This window comes from Schistocerca gregaria, chromosome 3 (genome assembly GCF_023897955.1).
Source record: "Schistocerca gregaria isolate iqSchGreg1 chromosome 3, iqSchGreg1.2, whole genome shotgun sequence".
In the NCBI taxonomy this organism is placed as follows: domain Eukaryota; kingdom Metazoa; phylum Arthropoda; class Insecta; order Orthoptera; family Acrididae; genus Schistocerca; species Schistocerca gregaria.
Genome location: NC_064922.1, coordinates 522,596,245 through 522,619,184, shown reverse-complemented (window position 1 = coordinate 522,619,184; position 22,940 = coordinate 522,596,245). Strand labels below are relative to the sequence as shown.

Here is a 22,940-nt window from a genome sequence, read left to right as displayed (position 1 = left end):
GCATATTATGCCGGTTTACGTTACCGCTGTTGGTGAATGACGCTTCATCGCTAAATAGAACGCCTGCAAAAAATCTGTCACGTCGCGTTATTTCTCTTGTGTCCAGTGGCAGAACTTTACACGACGTTCGAAGTCGTCGCCATGCAATTCCTGGTGGATATAAATATGATACGGGTGCAGTCGGTGTTGATGTAGCATTCTCAACACCGACGTTTTTGAGATTCCCGATTCTCACGCTATTTGTCTGCTACCGAAGTGCGGAATAGCCGCGACAGCAGCTAAAACACCTACTACGGGCATCATCATGGTGGAAGTACATCGCCATTCTGTCATGCAGTGAAACATCTTGTAGTAACATCGGTAGAGCATTACGTAGGAAATCAGCATAGATTGCACCATTTAGGTCGTGGTTGACGTTTCACATGTGGCTGAACACCTCGTGTTTCAGCCGGCCGCGGTGGTCTCGCGGTTCTAGGCGTCAGTCCGGGACTATTACAGAGCCATCTATCACAAAGCGAAAAAAGTGGTCCAACTAAAACATTCATATTTCTTTACTTACTACACGAATATGTAATAAAAATGGGTGTTCCTATTTAAAAAAGCGCTGTTGATATCCGTTTTACATATGGCAGCGCCATCTAGTGGGCCAACCATAGCGCCATCTGGTTTCCCCCTCCAAGCTAGACGAGTTTCATTCTTTGTAGTTTTCTCGTTTGATGTTTATTTCGTGGGATAGTTGGGCCGGTCGCTATCAGTGGACCACTCTGCATATATAGAATATGAATTGAAGTGTTAAGAAGTAATTTCTGGAGGTGTTTGTCTGAAATACAGCATCGTAGTGAAGTGTAAAGTGATAGATTTTCTGTTCACTCAAGAAGAGAATTCTATCTTTTGAAATGTGATGCTGCGGAAGAATGCTGAATTCTGGGTGGGTAGACCGAACCAGAGATGATGAGATATTAAATAGGAAAGAAATGTGTGACAGAACTTTACTTTAACAAGAAATTAGTTGGTGCCACACTTCCTAAACCAGCAAGAAATTTTCATTTTCGTTAAGGGAGGTTTCGTCTTCTGGCAGGAAGGGAATCAACAATGAGAACACCAATAATTTGCCTTTGTATAAGTTCTGTGAGGTAGTTCAGAGAGGATTGGGGAACGAACAGACGTTCAGGGCACTCTCACGCCCCAGGGATGCTGTCCCTAAAGGCGGAAGTATCAGCAACGAGCAGCGCCATGAGGATGCAGAAAGCAATGGAAACGACTTCTTTACAGACACATAATGTGTATCCACAGGACATGTGCCCTAAACTTGAAATAGTGTCATGATCTCTCCACTGGCAAAAGCTCTAGTAATAGCCCACATTTGGATTTCTGGGAAGAGACTTCCAAATGGGAGGTGACCATGGGAAAAAGACTGAATAACCACCGAAAGGATATCGTTCTATGAGTCGTGGTGTGAAATATGGTAGGGAAGGTAGAAAATCTGAAAAGTGAAATGCAAAGGCCGAATCTAAATATAGTGAAAGACAGTGAAGTGAAATGGAAAGATAATAAGGATTTCTGGTCGGATGAGTATTGGGTAATATCAACAGCGAAGAAAACTATATAACAGGAGTAGGGTTCGTTATGAATGGGAAGATACGGCAAAGAGTGTGGTATTGTGAACAGTTCAGTGGTAGGATTGTTCTCACGAGAATATACAGCAAACCAACACGACAACAATAGTTCAGCTATACATTCCGACGTCGCAAGCTGAAGACGAACAGATAGTGAAAGTATATGGGAACATTGAAGGGTAAACCGAGATAAAAATCTGCTGGTCACTGAGGACTGGAATGCAGTTGTAGGGGAAGGAGTGGAAAGAAGGCTTACACGAGAGTATGGCCTTGGTACGGGGAAGGAGAGAGGAGAAAGACTAAGTACGTTCTTCAATAAATTTCAGATAGTAATAGCGAATATTCTATTCAAGACTCACAAGAGGAGGAGGTAAAGATCTAAAAGTCCGGGAGATAGAGAAAGGTTTCAATTGGATTACATCATGGTCAGGCAGGTATTCCGAAAGAAGATACTGGATTTTATGGCGTACCCAGGAGCAGATACAGACTCAGATCAAAATTTAGTGTTGGTGAAAAATATGGTGAAGTTTAAGGATAATTACGCAAAGAAGTGGGACACTGAAGTAATAAGGAATGAAGAGATATGCTTGAAGTTCGCTGAGGCAATAAGCAATACCTCACTAGGCAACACAGCTGAAGAGGAATCTACATCTTTAAAAAGGGCAATCACGGAAGTTGGAAGGAAAAACATAACTAAAAAGAAAGTGACCATAAGTAATAGAAGAAATACTTCATTTGATCGATGAAAGAAGGAAGTACAAAATTGTTCAGGGTGACTCAGCGATACAGACATACATGTCGCTGGGGAATGAAATAAATGCGAAGTGCAGGGAAATCAAGACGAAATGGCGGCATAAAAAATGCGAAGAAATCGAAAATGAGATGATTCTCGGAAGGACTGACTCATCACATAGAAAAGCCAAATAACCTTCGGTGAAACTAGAACCAATGCTGATAATATTGAAAGTGCCATGCGAATTCCATCGTTAAATGCTTCGGAAGATTTAATATCAAACAAGGCAAAACTGGTTGACAACACTCCATCAGAATTTCGAAAATCATGGGGGGAATTGGCAACAAAACGACTATTCAAGTTGGTGTGTAGAATGTATAAGTCTGGCGATGTACTATATGTCTTCCCAAAACATATCATCCGCACAATTCCAAAGACTGCAAGAGCTGAGAAGTGCTAGAATTACTGTACAATCAGCTTAACGGCTCATGCATTGCTGAAAAGAATAATATACAGAAGAATCCAAAAGAAAATTGAGAATGTGTTACATGACGATCAGATTGCCTTTAGGAAAGGTAAAGACACCAGAGAGGCATTTCTGACTTCGCTGTTGATAATGGAGGCAAGACTAAAGAAAAATCAATACACGTTCAAATGATGCAAGATGTTCAAAATTTTGAGAAAAATAGCGGTAAGCAGTAGGGAAATACGGGAAATATACAGTGTATACAAGGGCCTAAAGGCGGCAATAAAATTGGATGTCTGAGAACGAAATGTTCAGCTTAAAAAGGATGTAAGACAGGGATATAGTCTTCCGCCAATAATGTTTAATCTACACATCGAAGAGGGAATGATGGAAATAAAAGAATACTTCAGAAGACGAATTGCATTTCAAGTGAAAGGATATCAGTGTTATGATTCGGTGATGGCATTGCTATCGTCAGTGAAAGTGAAGAAGAAATACAGGACCTGCTTAACGGAATGAAGAGCCTACTTAGAACATAACATGGATTTAGAGTAATTAGAATAAAGACGAAAGTTATGAAAAGTTGCAGAATGAGGACAGTGAGAGTATCAACATCAGGATTGATGGTCACGAAGAAGATGAAGTTAAGGGATGCTGTTACCAAGGCAGAAAAATAAACAATGATGGACGGAGCAAGAATTACATGAAAAGCAGACTAACACCGGCAAAAATGGCATTCCTGGCCAAGAGAAATCCTCTAGAATCAAACATAACCCTTCAACTGAGCAAGAAATTTCTAAGAATTAACGTTTGGAGCATGTATGGAAGCCAAACATGGACTGTGGGAAAACAAGAACATAAGAGAACCAAGGCCTTTCAGATGTGGTTCTACAGACGAATTTTGGAAATCAGATGGATTGGTAAGATAAGGAATAAGAAGGTTCTGCACAGATTCGGAGAGGAAAGATATATTTGGAAAACACTGGCAGCAAGAAGGGACAGGATGATAGGACATCCGTTAGGACATCAGGGAATGACTTCCATGGTATGAGAGGGACCTGTAGAGGGTAAATAGGGTAGAGGAAGACAAAGATTGGAATACATCCAGAAAATAATAAAATAATTGAGGACGTAGGTTGCATGTGCTACTCCGAGTTGGTTGGTTGATTCGGGGAAGGGACCAAACAGCGAGGTCATCGGTCCCATCGGATTAGGGAAGTGTGGGGGAGGAAGTCGGTCGAGCCCTTTGGAAGAAACCTTCCAGGCATTTGCCTGAAGCGATTTAGGGAAATCACAGAAAACCTAAAGCTCAGCGGTGTTATTTGAGAGGGGTAGGCACACTCTCTCATACCTGTCGTTGTCAAGGACAACACACGCACTACACTGCACATTATGCACGCTCACCACGGTCACTCATACTAACTGGTACAGTTTGGATATTACTCAAACTTCACGAAGATAAGCTGCCACTACGCACGAAGACTGGGACGACGCATCATCACAGCCAACAATGACGTACGTTATATACGAGGCTGAGTCAAATGAAAACCTTAAATTTGTAATAACGAATCGAAATTTCGCGCCGTTATTTTGTAAGTTAGTAGGCTTGCTACAAAAAGCATGCAGAATGACCTGTAGGTGGAAGCATAGTGCAGATGCACACATACCATCGCAGTATCAGTATAAAGATGGCCGACCACTTACGACTTGCACCAGGGAAGAACAGCGTTCTGTTATTCGTTTTATGCGCAGTGAAAGTGTGAAACCAATTGAAATTCATCGACGAATGAAGGTTCAGTACGGTGGTGCATGTCTGTCACAGCAGCAAGTCTACGAATGGAGTACGAAGTTCGCAAATGGTTTGACTTCAGTGGAAGATTCTCCTCGTCCAGATCAGGCACAACGAGTTGTGACTCCACAGAACACTGCAGCAGTTGAAGCCATAATGAAGAAAAACCGCCGCGTGACGCTGAATGACATTGCAGTATGTTTACAGATTAGTCATGGGTCAGCACACCACATTGTGCATGATGTGCTCCAGCTTCACAAACTGTCTGCCACGGCAGCTGACTTCTGAAATGAGAGAACGACGTGACTTCTTCGGCGCTTTGAACGAGAAGGTGATGGATCCCTTGCAAGAATCTTTACTGGGGACGAAACCTGGGTTAACTTTCACCAACCGCAAACGAAGAGGGCGAGCAAGGAATGGCACCATTCCTCATCACCAAAACCATAGAAGTTTCCAACAGCACCTTCAGCAGGAAAGGTTATGCTGACTCTCTTTTGGGACAAAAAAGGCGTCATTTTGGAGCATTACATGCCTAGACGGACTTCTGCCACCAGTTCACCATACACAGATCTCCTAAAAAATCATCTGTTGCAACAATCACAGACCTGCATTTTGAGTGTCTTCCTCATCCACCATACTCACCAGACCTAACCCCAACTGATTTCCATCTGTTTGGACCACGCAAAGACGCAATGGGAGGAAAGAAGATGCGTCCTGATTAAGAGGTACGCCACGCAGTGCGTGAGTGGTTGCGGGGACTGCGAAAAGAATTTTTTTCTAAAGGAATTTATGCACTTTGTAAGCTCTGGAAGACATGCATTGATCGTGGGGGAGATTATGTTGAAAAGTGATATAGCTTTGTACCACTTATGCACAACAAATAATATTTAAAAAAGATTTAGTGTTTTCATTTGACTCACCCTCGTATATAAGGATGGTATCTGCTCTTTCGGACATATTCGAAAGAAGAGATACCATCTTCATATATATATATATATATATATTAGGCTTACCAGCCATTTGACCATCTTCTTCTGTGCGGGTGCACAAACAACGCCCGAAGTCTTACGGGAATCGGCTGTAAAGCCGCGAGTAATGAGTATAATGGGCAGGGGCACTGTGAATATAGTGTAGGACATTAAGTTGCGAATGTGGGTCTCACGGGAGGCGTGCCAGAGATACGTCCCTGCACTCGCGCTATCCTCTGTGTCCTCGGTAGCTCAGCTGGATAGCACGTCTGCCATGTAAGTAGGATATCCCGGGTTCGAGTCCACAGTCGCCTTTCTGCACGCTAGCGGTACGGACGTCTTGTTTACTTTCTCGCCGCGCAGCTCGCTCGCGGAGTTGTTTATGTGGTTCTGCCGTCTTAGCGCGCTATTTTTCCTTCGACAGACAATGGCTTATGCCAACAGAAAATCTACACTGAAGATAAGCTTTGCACCTTAATATGCCCGACCAGAGATAAAGTCAAGATTGATTGCCACGATCTTGTTGGCATCCACCTGTAGATAGTGAGCAGCGTGGCATATGTGAAATTCGTTAACGAAGACATATGTGACAAAATTCTAAGTTCAACTCGAAGTGGTCTTAAGTTACGTCACTCTGATGGACACATTGGTTACGTAACTGTGGAACATGTGGGACTTGGACTGCGGACGATACGTGCATTTGAACTCCCTTTCGAGGCGCCTTCCGAGGTAGTGGAAAGGTTATTAGCCATACAGCTGAAAAGTGGGTTCAGTTCACTACATACCCGGTTCTCAATGGAGTACGACAGATCCGCATAGAGCTAACCAAAAATGTGCCGTCCTGCTTCTATATAGGTGCCTGCCGTGCAATTATTATTTATGATGGCAAGCTGAAGACATGCTCGGGATGTGGCAAAGAAGGACATCTCCGTTCCAGCTGTCTGCAACGCAGAATCACACAGTTACCGCCTGGGGACCTGCCGGCCACGACCGCTCCGACGACGCTACCGCATACGTTTGTCGAAGTTCTCCATAACGACCCCAGACCGCGATCACCACTGGCTCCTACTACTGACACATCGTTGTCTCCGGTAATGCCTCACGCTGTTGCGGAAGGACCAATGCCTTTCCCTCCTCCCCCCGACATGTGCATTGGTGAGCAATCTTTAGGACAGGGGACGCCCCTTGATTCCATGGTTGTTCCTACTGATGCTTTTGTGCCTGAACATCCGGATTCCCAGGCGTCTTCGGACACTGAAGATCACATGCGCAAGCAAAGGTCGCCGAAGGGACGTCGGAAACGGCGGATCGCCGCGTATGACACCAGCAGGACGCAGTCTCAAGACAATGAGGATCACACCTATCAAGATGTTGCCCCGATGGACGATTCCGTGGTGGAAGCACCAGTCTGCATCCCGTCAGAGGTACAACCATCTTTGCATGCACCAGACGCTGTACCTATGGACGTTGAACAGCAGCTGAGCCAGCACCGCTCTTCCACCGCCGACATGACGCCACCTTCGGACTCCTCAGGTACACCACCGGACGCACACCATTCACGCACCTTTGCGTGGTCTGACGATGTAGACGACGAAACACCCACCGGTGAGATATCAGAAAATGCTGGTGCTCCATCCGACGACTGCTAATCAACATCGTTGCTGGGTGGGGATGTGCAGACTACTGGGGCATCATTCCTCTTCGCTGCTGCTCTCCGTGCCTCCAAGAGCGTCCCAGTAGTCCCAATTTCATAAGCTTGCAGGATTGGCTCCATCAGTGTGAACACCATTGGCACCCCTGAGAAACTGCAATTGCTCCGTGAAATTCTGAGGGCGTTGGACCTCAGTGTTGCCCTTTTGCAGGAGGTTCACCTAGCGACGTTCCCTAATATCTATGGCTATACGTTCTACCTCACGCCGTGTGCTGAATGAGGCAGTGGGACAGCTATTCTTTTAAAGGAAGGCATTTAGGTAGACGACGAGATTTAATCGCCATCGGCTAGGGGTCTTGCTGTGACTTTCAACGGGCACGGCCAAGCGACGGTAACGGTCGCGATTCTATTCAGAACAGGTCGCTCCTTCGTTTGTAGGCCGCTACGACCATATTATTCTTGGGGGCGACTTCAGTTGTGTGTTATCCCAGAAGGACCAACATCCCCAGTTCAGCACATGCCAAGAACTCAAGCTGCTCGTGCATGAACTGAACCTCACCGAAACTTGAGACCGCATGCACGGTGATCGGCCTGGATATACGTACGTCACCAGCCATTCAGCAATTCGTCTTGACCGTGTCTACGTTTCCCATGGAATCGTAACTGCCATGCTTGATCCTGAGCTATGGCCTACCGCCTTTTCGACCATATCGCCTACATTTGCACTGTTTTGCTCCAGAGGTAGAAGGTGTGGCGCAGTCGAGGCCTGGGGAAACTGAATGTCGCCCACCTCAAGGATCCGCAATGCATGCAGGTCGCAGAAACGACGTGGAACAACTGTGTGAAACGCCTGCAACACTCCGGTGGTGGCTCGACTGCACCAAGCCTGCTTTACGTCGTTCGATGATGAATTACGGTCGCGACAAAATGCTGTGGCAACGACATACCATGGAATAATATTTCACAATTCTCCGGGAACTCTCAAACCATGCCCCCTCTGTTCAACGACAGTTTGAAATTCAACGTATTAAGGCGAAGATAATTTCTCTTATATGTCACAGCCTTGAAGGCTGAATAGTACGCGCAAGGTGTCACGATTGTGTACTAGGAGAGCCCCCGTCCATGCATCATATTATCCGAGAGAAGCAGCGGGGAGGGAGAAAGCTGGTCAACGCCCTCGACATGCCAGTTGGTCGTCAATTGACGTCCCAGAATGACATCGTAAAAGCCTTTGTGAATAACTACAACCAGTTCTATGCAGCAGAGGACCAGAACATAGTGGTAACGACTGATGTACTCCGTTCCTTAACGGGTACCCTGGATGAGGCTGCTGTGGAGATTCTCACAGCGACAATTACGGCTGATGAGGCCGTGGATGTTCTTCATAAGGGTGCGGCGAATAACGCCGCAGGTCCAGATGGGTTCCCACTGGAGTTTTACCGCACATTCCACGAGATCATGGGCTCACGCTGGACTGCAATGTATGAAGAACTGATGAACCTTGGCCCTCCACTCCCACCCGAATTCGTAGAAGGCTTGCTTATCTCGGTTCCCAAGCCATCGGGAAGTCGGGGAGTTGGGCACTATCGGCCGGTGACCATGTTAAATTGTGACTTCAAGGATTTTACCCGGATTCTTGCAACTCGCCTTCGGTGCGTCATTCCTCAAGTCATCTCTCTGGATCAAACGTGCTTTGGTGGTGACAGTAACATTCAGACGGCACTCAGCGATTACCATGACGTCATATCCCTGGCCACGACCTGCCGCCGTAATGGTGCCTTAGTGACAGTGGACTTCGACCACGACTTTGATAGAGTGAGTCATGCCTTTCTGGGAAACGTACTCCGACGGATGGCCTTTCTCCACAGGTTTATACACATCGTCTTGCGGCTCGTCCGAGGTACCACGTCGCAAGTGCTGGTCAGTAGTGGTGTGGCGGGCCATATTATTGTCATGTGGTCGGTCCGATGCTGCTTTTCGCCACCGTCCTTGAGCGACTGTTACATGGTTTGAGGAACCAGCTCACAGGTATAAAAATGAGGGGGTATGCTTTCATCTGCAGCGCCTATGCAGATGACGTGGTGTTCTTGGTTCTATCGGAGGATGAAGTGCGAGAGGCACTGGCATGGATCAACCAGTACGGGACTGCTGCAGGTAGCCATGTGAACCTGAAGAAATCTAGTGCTATGTCTGTCGGTAGAGGTCTTCCAACAGCGAGTGTGGCTCCATTGCCATTAGTGGACAAGCTCAAATGTTTGGGGATCACCTTCATGCGTGATATACAGCGCACGATGTCATTTAACTATAAACGCCTGCTTCAAGCTATCCGCACCAACATTCGTAGCAACCTCCTGAGAGCATTGGACATGTTACAAAGGGTGCATTTGGTTAACACTAAGCCGGCCATTGTGGCCGAGTGGTTCTAGGTGCTTCAGTCTGCAACCGCGCGACCGCTGCGGTCGCAGGTTCGGATCCCGCCTCGGGCACGGATGTGTGTGGTGTCCTTAGTTAGGTTTAAGTAGTTCTAAGTCTAGGGGACTGATGATATCAGATGTTAAGTCCCATAGTGCTGAGAGTCATTTGAACCATTTTTGTTAACACTCATCTAGTCTCGCGACTACTCCATTTAGCACAGATTTTACCACTGCCAAAGGCAATGGCACACAGACTTCAGGCGTCGTTCGGCTACTTTGTGAGCGCGGGTCTTATCTTCAAAGTCCGCTACGACACGCTGACACTTCCTCCTCGAGATGGCGGCTTTGGCCTTGTCAGCGTCCTAGCGAGAGCAGCTGTCCTTTATGTAAGTACGATAATTAAATCGTGGACCCGCCGCCGAATTGGATTATCGGGAAGCCTCATTGACGAACTGGCCCCTCCCTCCCGAGTGGCGCCCGTTGCCTCAGCCCATATTTCATCCTCGCTCTCACATGTCAGGACCTTTTTTATCGAATACAGGTATGTCCATGCCGATATGCCTGGTACCAGAAACCCTATCGCACGTGCGTTTACCGCCTAATGATGAGAAATCATACTCGGAATGTTGTGGAAAGCCGACATCCTACGATCGCATGGCCCTTGGTTTGGCGTTCTGTACACCATATCCTCCTCGACACGAGCGCTCGTGCCACCTGGTATCTGGTCGTTTATGGAAAATACACGACACAACTTCGTCTACATGCCATAAAATTGACAGGTTCGCCGCTGTGTTCTCGTTGTCACACGCTTGATAGGAACGAACATCGACTGATGTGTGGATTTTCTGCAGAAGTGTGGCAGCTGATTCAGAAGATGCTTGCCTTCCTTGAAAGAAAGTTGAAATAAGTGGTTCATGTAATGTTAAAACAGCTGATTCCTCAAACTGGGGGGCTATCAAGTATGGGGCCCCACAGGGTTCGGTCTTAGGTTCTTTATAGTTCTCCATATACATTAATGACTTACCATTCCACATTGATGAAGATGCAAAGTTAGTTCTTTTTGCTGATGATACAAGTATAGTAATAACATCCAAAAACCAAGAACAAAGTGGTGTAATTGTAAATGATGTTCTTCACAAAATTATTAAGTGGTTCTCAGCAAACGGACTCTCTTTAAATTTTGATAAAACACAGTATCTACAGTTCCGTGCAGTAAATCGCTCAACTCCAGTAATAAATATAGACTTTGAACAGAAGTCTGTAGCTAAGTTAGAATATTCAAAATTTTTGGGTGTGTCCATTGATGAGAGGTTAAACTGAAAGCAACACATTGATGATCTGCTGAAACGTCTGAGCTCAGCTACGTATGCTATTAGGGTTATTGCAAATTTTGGTGATAAGAATCTCAGTAAATTAGCTTACTATGCCTACTTTTATTCACTGCTTTCGTATGGCATCATATTCTGGGGTAATTCATCACTGAGTAGAAAAGTATTCATTGCTCAAAAGCGTGAAATCAGGATAATTGCTGGAGCCCATCCACGGTCATCCTGCAGACATCTATTAAAGGATCTAGGGATCCTCATAGTAATCTCACAGTATACATATTAACTGATGAAATTTGTTGTTAATAATCCAGCCCAGTTCAAGAGTAATAGCAGTGTGCATAGCTATAACACCAGGAGAAAGGATGATCTTCACTATGCAGGGTTAAATCTGACTTTGGCAGAGAAAGGGGTAAATTATGCTGCCACGAAAGTCTTTGGTCACCTACCAAACAGCATCAAAAGCCTGACAGATAGCCAACCAACATTTAAAAATAAATTAAAAGAATTTCTAGATGACAACTCCTTCTACTCATTGGCTGAAGTTTTAGATATAAATTAAGGGGAAAAAAACAAAACAAAAACTTAAACATTAGTGTCATGCAATATTTTGTGTAATGTAACATCTTGTACAGACATCTTTTATTAAACTGACACGTTCCACATCATTACGAAGTGTCGTATACATGATCTATGGAACAAGTATTAATCTAATCTAATCTACGTACGACTCCCCATGCTATTACACCGAAGTTTCTTCTGTTCCCAGATGAGACATACTTCCCACGTACGAAACCAATCCTGTGATCTGGATAAAAGGCCTCTCGATCTCTTATTTGTTCTGTAAAGGTGATAAGAGTGTTCTTGATTTTTGGACGTTCCTGCAAGATCGCTTTACTTTTCTCGTGCACCATCCGCGATACCGTCAGTACTATGCCAACTTTTTGGGGAGTGCCCTCTTCGATCCCCGCCTGCAGCTTGGGTGTCTCAGGTATTTCAGTGAGATTGTGTAATACCAGGACTCCGTCCAATGTACCAATGCAATATTCTTCGTGAAGATGTGACTGGAATATGCCTGACTGCCTTGGGATTCAGGGTGCGTCTACCCACAAGTTGGCGAGACACAGATGCCATTTCGTCTGTTCTACCAGGAGGGCATTTGCTTTCATTTCTATAATTCCCTTTTTATTTTGTTTGTTATTGATGGTAATTACACGTAAATGTCTTTCGCCTGGAGGGTGATCTCAACATACATATATATATAAGTCCCGGTCGGGGCACACATTTGCAACTGTCCCCGTTGACTTATATCAACGCCTCTATACAGCTAAGGGTATTAATTTGATTGTAATGACGTACGACTTTGTGTTTGAAATAAAAGCTTCGCTAGCACTTTCACTTGCAGTTCAAAATCTAGAGTATGCTACTGACGATTCAGCAAAGCCACCTCCGCAAGTTAAGCATTTTTTTGGAATGTCTGTATTCCACATGTACCACATGCTGGGATATGCAAATGATTAGCATTTCAGATTGTCCAAACAAAGTAGGAGTAACCTCATCTAAATCCACGTTTATATAAAAATGAATGTTTGTTTATTCAGAATGTATTATCTCAAGAAGAATGGAGCAATTTAGGTGCGGTTTCTTGCAAACTGGTCAGCATTGTCTGTAGAGGATTTACAGTTGTATAGCTGTTGTTAAAATATAGTCATTACAATATATCAATATAGAGACGCGAATTGACAAATATCGATATACATCGGCGAACAACGATTCGTCGGTAATCGATATATCGATACAATAGGGGCAATATCGAGCAAAGCAATTCTTATTTTATATTACATTTTTTCAGAATTTTCGATAAATATTGGAATCCGTTCTTTTGAAATTGTAGTAGAACGTAGTTTTACTTTCACTGCGTTAAATGTCTCTGACTACTTTCTGAGTTTTCATTATGTCTAGTCTTTCTCTTTGACTGTGTAAAGCAAGAAGTGTAGATGGCACAAACAAGAACGGAATGACAAGACATCGCTCGGTGCTACCTACAGAAACTGCAACGTTTAAGTTCACCACGCAATTCTGCTACTACAATTTCTAGATCGAAGGCGTTTGCAGAAATGAAAAAGCAGGGAAGACGACAGGAAGTGCTCCAGATAAATCCGATATTCTACGAAATCGAAGGATGAACCTATTGAACACCTTTTATTGTGCGAGCTGTAGTTACCAATGTAAACAAAGTGATTATCGCCAAGTGTGAACGTGCATCATTTTCAAAAAATGGTACGAATGGCTCTGAGCACTATGGGACTTAACTTCTGCGGTCATCAGTCCCCTAGAACTTAGAACTACTTAAACCTAAACTTCTGTGATCATCAGTCCTCTAGAAATTAGAACTACTTAAACCTAACTAACCTAAGGACATCACACGCATCCATGCCAGAGGCAGGATTCGAACCTGCGACCGTAGCGGTCGCGCGGTTCCAGACAGTATCGCCTAGTACAGCTCGGCCACCCCGGCGGCCGGTGCATCATTTTCGTTTCAGTTCTGGCTCTGAGGGGGATAAGCAGGATGCTAGATTGTTGATGTACAGAATATCTAATGATAAATCAATACTTACATATACAGCTCTAAAACTGGCAGTATACTTAGGCTGAGCCGGCCGGTGTGGACGTGCGGTTCTAGGCGTGTACGGGTATGGAGACAACCTCATGAATACATGGACCTGATTGTCAGAGGGGACTGTTGAAGCTGGTGGAGGCTCCGTAATGGTGTCGGGCTTGTGCAGTTGGTTTGATATGGAATCCTCGATAAGTCTACATACGACTCGACAGGTGACACGTACGTAATCATCCTTTCTGATTACCTGTATCCATTCATGTCCATTGTGCATTACTACGGACGTGGGCAATAGCAGGACAATGTGACACCCCACACGTCCAGAATTGCTACAGAGTGGCTCCAGGAACACTCTTCTGAGTTGAAGCACTTCCGGTGGCCACCGAACTCCTCAGATATGAACATTATGAACTATATTTAGGATGCCTTGCAACGTGCTGTTCAGAAGGGATCTCCAGCCCCTCGTACTCTTATGGATTTATGGATAGCGCTACATGATTCATGGCTTCAGTTCCGTCCAGCACAACTCAGACATTAGTCGAGTCCATGCCACGTCGTGTTGCGGCACTTGTGCGTTCTCGCGAGGGCCCTACACGATATTAGGCAGGTGCACCAACCTGTGTCCTTAGCTCTTCAGTATACAAAATTGAGCCGATATTTAGTTTTAGCCGGTACATTGTTATACTGCTGAATATGATATTTATAAATGGTATCCCCGATATTAAGCAAAAGAACATTCCTAATAATTTTTCCAACAACAATGTAGTCGCTTTCCTGTGAAGTCGACTGCGAAGAAGACAATGCTGCGATTCTCGAGATTACAAAATTACTCAGTGACTTTGCGAACTTGTTATTCTGGCAGCAAAAAACACCGAAATCAATGTAATCAAATACAAGAATAAATTGCGGTCGAATCTCTCTTCTACAGATCGATTAACTGCGTCGTGAATGCAGACGGCATCTCAAGCTATCGAAACGAGTTTTTAAACTCGTTATATATTAATGGTGTCACCCAGTATATTTAGTCACAAAAAATCGGGGTCTCAGTAATGCTTTTGCTCAACATTAATCCACTTCGATTGTGCAGTGGAACCAGGCTCGCAGCAGAATAATTTACGCTAAACATTACTGAGGTGATTAATTCTGAAAGGCAAGTTAAAAACGGAGAAGACGTGCTCATTTCACGTATTCCTATCATTCCCACTGAAATGCTTTTTCATTTCCACCGACTACAGCTCCACCTTTGTCTATCATTTTCAATGACTGTCAGCAAAGCACAAGGTCTATCGTCTGTGGATTAAACCTCGAAAATCCACTCTTTTCACTTGGTCAGTAATGTGTTGCATGCTCACGACTGGGATAGTCGAATGTTTTTTTTTTTTTTTCGCAAGGCGGAAAGTTCACAAATATTGTACGTCCCAGTGCACTTAAGAAACCTTATTCACGTATAATGCAATGATGAAGAAATCATTCTTTTATTTATTTTCTACATAAGTATCTGCATAGTTTGTATGTTTACTTCCAGTAAATTACAAAACAATTGAAAGTGGCGTGATGCGTGCTGCCATTAAGTAGTTACGTGTACAAGGAAAGATTAAACACTGTGTTATTCTTTTCATGCAGTCGTTAGCTAGTTACGTATACAAGGAAATATTATGCATCGTGTTATCCTTTCAGAAATCCAAACTGATTGCTTATAGTTTGTGATAAGTTCGTGTATGCCTCGTTTAGGAAAGAAGTACTTGTAGCAGTAGATGGAACTCGACAGCAGCAGAATCGTTGCTCGTCCAGACTGCTTCTTATTCGCGATATTGCTGCTCGCATTAGTTGGGATACCTTGACTAGCACAGAAGTATGGGATCGATGGGAACAGGAGTGCCACAGTCAACCTAATAGAGAACCTCAACAGCCCGAAGCGACTAACCCCTGAGAGGCTCGTTTGGATGCGCAGTATCATATAGCCACGTCACGAACTGGAGTTAATAAGACAATTATACACACAGACAATGGAACGACTTAGGCAGCACCACGAACTGCTAGTTGGTAACCATTGTTGCAATTTCTCTTGTTGTCCTAGCTAAAAGAGGAGAACAAATAGTGGTGCACCCGACAGTAAATGTGCATACAGGAGGGCCAACATGGTGTCTTTTCATACTAGACCCGGTTCTGTATACAGTATGTGTCATATCCCTGTGTAGAGGCACTGAGGAGAACGGAACTAACCAGACTCTATTGGTTGTCGTCATATCGGCCCAGTGCGCGGTGTGATGGTACGAGGAATCATTGGATACACAACACAATCATCCCTGGTGCCCTTAGCTGTTAATTTGTACAGCAGGTGCTACAGCGTTGTACTCTCCAGGCTGTCTTCGAGATCTTTGTTCGTTATTTTTCAAGAAGACAAGTATGCCTATTGGCCATGCTGTCCAGGCACAGAGGTTGTTCGTTTGTGACCTAGACAGAACGTTCTCAATATCTCTCACCCGTATGTTGCCAAGAGACTGGAGGAATCAACCATCAAGACCCACTGTGGCATCTGACTTGCCGGGTTCCTGCCATTATCATCGCCAGAGATGCCAGCTCTGTGAAACAAATTTCTTTTTTTGTACAGCTGCAAATTTAGTAGTAACTTAAGGGGAGACGTTGATGAAATAGAGCAAAACTGCCAATTTTCGATGTATTTTTTGTTAGTACAACTCATCGGCAATGCGTTTCCAAAGTTGTAATGTTGAAATCGCATCCGAAGTGCCTGAAAATTAATTAAAAGTATGACGCGGCCTCCCTACCACGCCCACGTTTTGAAAAAATGGTTCAAATGGCTCTGAGCACTATGGGACTTAACTTCTGCGGTCATCAGTCCCCTAGAACTTAGAACTACTTACACCTAACTAACCTAAATATATCACACACATCCATGCCCGAAGCAGGATTCGAATCTGCAACCGTAGCGGTCGCGCGTTTCTAGACTGTAGCGCCTAGAGCCGCTCGACCACTCCGACCGGCCCACGTTTTGAAGCAGCACTTCAATACCAGCTCAGTGAACAACTATTCTGTGTATTACTTGCAACCAAACGTGTGCCAGATACTTCTGGAAGGCCGCGATATATACTGTTTGGTTTTATAGATCATCTTTGACTGTTCCGTATCTTATACACAATAACAAACTAGCTGCATCTTTTATGACGAAGCAATTCTTTTTTGCCTTGTGATACTGACGGAGACTTATACAAGTGTTCGATTCTTTCTTCATTCAGTTACGCCACGACCACAAAGAGGTATAAAAAGTGGATAAACTGCGTATCAATAAGTTAGTGAATGGAAGACATGAGAAACAACGACAAACCAGCAATGAGGTTACGTCCGAAGTAAGAAAATCTGCTGGTAAAGGAAAGAAGACAGACAACAAGAAATCAGAAGAGAAGCCTTGAAGGGAAAGACGAAGCCGCAGTACAAATGTGATGCCTTCTGAAGAAGTGACATAAGTAAAAAAGTTAGGTTGAACTTTAAATTGCGTTTCCCGAAAAATTTGTTTGTTAAAGTTTATGTACCTCTTCCTCAGATTCTATGAATGTTAGAAATATGAAATTTTGTACACATATTTCTGTAAACCTAATAAACGATGTCTGAAGAGAAAATTGTGAAATTCTGATTATCGAAATATGGAGCAAAGTGCTTGGACTTTTGCATGATTTTAAAATCGTACTTGTGGAAATATAATTTAAAAATTATGAAAATTCTCCTATTTGACCTATTCCAAAAACCTCATGAGAGGAGCTTACAACATATAAAGAGATAAAACAGAGAAATTTTTGTAGAAAACTCTTGGATACTTTCTGAGAAAGAGGAACATACTTTATTTTTTTGAAAATAAAACTTCAAATTCATTCAAAAAAAGTTGAATATATATAATCAAAGGATTTTATATCTAATTTTGTGTTATTTTCATGCAAAGCGTGGTACAAAATTTCATTGCCACATCGCCAAAACTGTGGATTTGGTGCAATTTTGAAATAGTGTGTGTTTTTCATCAACGTCCCTCCTTAATCAAGTATGCTCACTACCGTATTCTGTATGGTAATTAGGTAAAATTTAGTGAGTTTATATCCTTCCCGATTTTGCAATAATAATTGCCAGGAGAAAACGTTACCTAAACCGTGTAGCTGGTAACGAATAATGGGGAAATGGTGCAATTTAAATATTCATACACGTGTTTTGTTTGCAATTTTTTATAGAAACTCGGGATGTCAGTGTCCTGCCAGTAATGAGTGAAGGCACGTGTATGGACAGTGGACTGTAACATAATAAGGAACTAAGCTACTCATCATCACGTATGCTACAACACTATCATCTGGCAAGTATGGCAGAAATGTTCTAAGATATCAAAATGTAAACAGCGTCCACTAACCTCTCTGCTGTCTCCAAGTTGCGGTGATATCCAGTACGCGACCAAGGGCAAGGTGGGCGTACAGTTACAAATTAACACAGACGTGGCGGGCTGACCTAGTCTGCCGCGGCGGTCAGCTTCGGATTCGCAATCGGCAAGCGCTGAATCAGATCGCAAAGTAGATCAAGAGCAGTGTCTGCGGGAGTGGTGGCCCTGTCACAGCCAATCGGCAGGGGCGTGGCTCGAAGGCCCCACATCTACCACCCGCTATATATACCGACGCCGAACGTGGCTGCGGCATCTGTTGCTCTCGCTGGACAACAACTCTCATCACAACATGTACAAGCTGGTGAGTTGCCTGTGCGACGACACACACTTCCGAGTGCTCGGGATACCACATGTCTCCTCTTATTTTTTTCATTTTTCCCGTGTCTTATGGGACCGTTTCTGTCAGTGCAGAATTACTATACCCAAGGGTTTTGAATATTCAGTACATACTAGGGTTAGTCATAAAGTTTAAACTGTAAGGCACTAATTTCAATGTGCACCAGTGCTGTAGACACGTGGCATCAAAAACTTAGTAAATGAACTACATAACTTTATTTTTGGGATGTGAGAGTTTTCAACTTCATATCTCCCTCGCGTTCTAATAATATCCTCTCTTGAATTTTCCCTTCTGCTGGTCCTTCCCCGACAACGCTTTTATTTCTGGACACATTAGCACACATCTCGGCTTGTTACAAATGTTTCCCTTTGAACCCTTTCTCTCTCTTCCTACTACATCTTACTTTCTGCTGGGTGAGGCAGCGCTGTGATTCACACGTTGCATCTGTTTTTGATATGATGTAGGTTCAAAACTCTGTATGGCACAGTGATTGATGTTAGTGCTCAGTTTCTAAGAGCCTTAACATCGACTGGAGTTGCAAGTAAACCCTCCATCCTTCCATTATTCGTTTCATAATTACATTTACAGAATTCAACTAGTTTCAGCTCCTCCAGTATCTCGGCTGTCTACATTATAATTCCACACAAAGCTGTACTCATGAAGAAGACTTCAGAAGTTTTTTTCTTCTTAACTACATATCAATATTTGATTTTCAAGGACCTGTTTCCTTCACTACTGTGTATGCTTGTTTTCTATGTAGCAAAGGGTTTATGATTATTTTTTCATTTCACATCTCTTAGTCAACAGTTCGTCATCTCTCTTTCTTTCAGCTACTTTCGTCATTGCTGCATTCTTTAATCTCTACTTCAAACTCTGTGCCGACTAATGTATCCAATGAATTTATCAGTTATTTCGTCTTCTTTGCTTTCACAAAAAACGGTTGAGAAGTGCTGCGTAGTGTACTTTTGGGTATGTTATCATAATACTTAGTCTTAACACTGAAGAGAAGCTGAAAGAAAGGAAAAGGGTACAACTGAAAAGTACTAGCACGCGGAAAATATTCGTCTACACTTCGGCAGCAGTTAATTTCTTATAACAGTATCTCGTAAAAGCAGGTTGTCGACATCGAACCACGGTCCGCTGGTTGTCTTTGTCATGATGCTTTACTGCAGCAAACAAGTAGAAATATGAAAACATTTTTTTTCCGTATGCGATCCAAGTGGTAAATCAAACCATTGTTCAACTGACGATTTGTTTAAAGACAACAGTATTGTGTAATTACGAAAATGATCTCCGTGCGAAGTTAAACAGATAAGCCGCAGCAGGTCAGCAGGTAGGAGGCAGTTTATAGAACCTGGCCACACAGACAAATAAGTAACTACTTCTCCGGGAAATAGAGAACAATGTAAGTAACTCGAGAAGATTGGAAGCAGTATTTATGCTTAGGCCGTCATTTAGATACAGGCAGTAAGCCATAAACCTGGCACACGCGTGATAAGGCAATATACTAACAGAGGAATGTTATGGCTAGAAAACTAGTACTAGAGCAACTCTAGTGACTGTTTGATTGACGACAAAACGTGAAATAGCGCGTCCCACCCTCCGAAGTTGAAAACGCGTATCATGATGCAGCTAGACAACAGATGAAATGGTCTCATGAAGAGATTCTACAGCGTAAAAAATTTACATAAACCATTTGTATAAAGTTTATTAAAGCTCTGTTACTGTTCGTATGGATCAGAAATGGAGCAATCAAATTGGCACATAGGTAAAGCAAACTTAGTTTCACTAGCAGGAACTGGGAAAAATGCAGTCAGTCTGCGAAGGAGACTGCTTACCGAATGTGTGTGACATTTTAAAACGTGTTTCAAGTGCGTCGGAGACATACCAACCAGGAGTAAAGGGCATACTGGATGTTCACAATGAAGGACAGCACATAAGAGCACAGATTTGTTTGACTCACAGGTGACTGTCACAGGAGCACTGAAAATCTGAATTTGCAGAAGCTTGAAGATAATCACTTCAACCACGAATGTCTACTTACAAGCTTTCGAGAGCCAGTATTAAGTTAAGAATGAAAAAAAAAAACACGTTTCAGCTCTCTAGATGCTGCTCTGATAGAGACCCCAAAACAAGATTTGGCTACTAACAGCGCGCCACAGGCGTTTAAGTATTAACCCCGTGCTCCATCCACGACATCACCATTGTTTGTGAAGTACGTATGTACATGTAAGCATAGACATATCAAAACGTCACTAGGTCAACAGGAACTTAACACCACATTTATTACTCCATCAGAGTGTGGAAATAGGGGAATCTACATGCAGGCTATTTCTTTTATTTGGGATCTGCTTTGATCTCTGCCTCTGTGTTCCTATCTGGCCTTCTCTGCCCCCCCACCCCCCTCTATTGACCCCCGCTGCGTCACCACACCTCCAAGGCCATAAAAACATCATGTGTAACTTCATAACTTTCTGCCATTTTTAATATGTGATAAGTGCCGTATACAGCATTTCCATTTCACTTGAATTTTCCCTACTCATATCCTACCCAATAGCGTACATGAGTTGTGTGGCACCATTTCATTCGAATTAGATATATCTATGTACCCTTTGTGAAGTCATTGAAGCAGATCCACTGTTTTAGACAAAAAACTGCTTTGACTGATGTATTCAGTGTATTCATGACTGAGACATCCATTCTGACAATTTAAAGAACAGATCACAGCCGCAGGCAGCGTATTGTTTGATTTACTTTGCTTAATTTCACTTGACGGACATGAGCACGTTCAGACCCTATGGTATCGCATTAAAACTGATCAGCACTACTTTGTCAACACCGCCAGCAAGAAGCTTCTGTTGAATTGTGAAATGCACGTTGTCGCAGGTGATCCTGCTGTGCGCCGTGGCCGCCGCCCACGCCGGCTACCTGGGAGGCTACGCCGCCCCCGCCGTCGCCGTGGCGCCTGCCGTGGCCGCCCCCGCCGTCGCCGTGGCCCACGCCCCCGTGGCCGTGGCTCCCGCCGCCTCCTCGTACGCCAACACGTACCGCGTGTCGCAGACCGCCCGCCTCCTGGCCGCCCCCGCCGTCGCCGCCGCCCCTCTGGCCTACGCCGCACCTGCTGTCGCTGCTCCCCTGCTGAAGGTCCACTAGGACATGTACCTGAAGCTATGAAGAGAGCTATTTATTGTCAATAAAGTACATAAAAAGAGTATAGGTTCTTCATTTCTTCCTAGCTGGTTCTTACATTAGGAACCTGTGTGGATTGTTGAATCACTTGTTAAATGCTTGCTGCCATACCCTTTCTCCGCTGGACGGGCTGGACTTACACATGTGCTTTCTCACACAACAACAGGTCATCTTACAAGCAATTGTACAATGTAAAACGATTTTTTTTATTATTTGTTACAACTACACTTTCTGTAATACTTACTTCACATCTACTTAATGTAAAAAGTATACTTTCATTAATCGCTACAAACTCACATTGCATTCTTAAGATCTTGGAACGAGTAAGAAATTTAATGCTACAAACTCTTTGTGGAGACGGTTTCTAATATTGTACACTCAGAATGAAACTAGTAACTGGTTCAACGTGTCCATTAAAGCTATGGTACTTAAAAACAGTTTCTATAAAACATTTCCGCGTTTCCTGATGAATTGAAACGAAAGGACTATGTCTGCAAGTACATTTATACAACTCTTTTACGGAGTGTAAAATACCACAATATCGTAAATCCAATAACAAAAATTACATTTTCAGTCTTATCGACGGGCGTTCAATAAACAATGCAACACTTTTTTTCTGAAAGCAAGTTGGTTTTACTCATGATTGAAATACACAGTATAATTCCCCACTCTTGGGGCTACAAAACCCTATTTTCGAACACAATCCCTGTTGAATGCGACGGCCTTACGCCACCTTCCTGTGTAGACTAGTATGCCCGCAATGTAATACTCTACTGATCGACGTCGGAGCCAACGTCTTGCTGAATCAATAACCTCCCCATCATCCAAGTACTGTTTTTCGTGAAGGACATTTTTCATTGGGTCAAACAGATGGAAGTCGGAAGATGGGAGATCTAGGCTGTTGGGTAGATGAGGAAGAACACGCCCTTGAGTACCCTAAGCGGAGTGTCAGCAGTAGCAGCAGGCACGTACAGCTGAGCAGCGAGTCGTTTGGGTCTGATCCTTGGAGATCGGACAGGTCTGCGTGACCTTGTTGCGACGATGACAGACGCCTCGGCCAATGACTCACCGTGCTTTTGTTCTCTACCAGATCACCTAAACATTCTACAAGGGCCTATGAATATCCTCGATGCTGTGTTTTTGCACCAAAATGAACTCAATGACAGCTCTCTGCTTAGAACGCACCTCCGTTACCGACGTCATTTTGAAGGAAACGTATAGCGCCGCCACATATCGGAACTTCGTGAAACTATAGACTATGAAGTGGATGTATTCCACGATGTCCCACAATAAATTCCGAATTTTTTCAACGGAAGTTGTGTTCCATTACTTATTGAACGTACGTTGCATTAAGGAAATATACATAAAGTGTCTTGAAAGAAGGATATAAGATGAAAAGCAAC

General features: G+C 43.7%; 1 protein-coding gene across 1 annotated transcript in view; it reads left to right on the top strand.

Annotated features, from left to right (window-relative positions):
* The window catches only part of LOC126356347 (cuticle protein 12.5-like), an 87,939-nt gene extending 66,379 nt beyond the window's left edge, over positions 1-21,560 (top strand). The window contains exon 2 of the mRNA XM_050007331.1: positions 21,235-21,560. Coding sequence (XP_049863288.1) covers positions 21,235-21,501 — 267 coding nt within the window. The 3' untranslated portion in view covers positions 21,502-21,560. The remainder of the gene's footprint in view (positions 1-21,234) is intronic.
* The last annotated feature ends 1,380 nt before the right edge of the window (positions 21,561-22,940 follow it).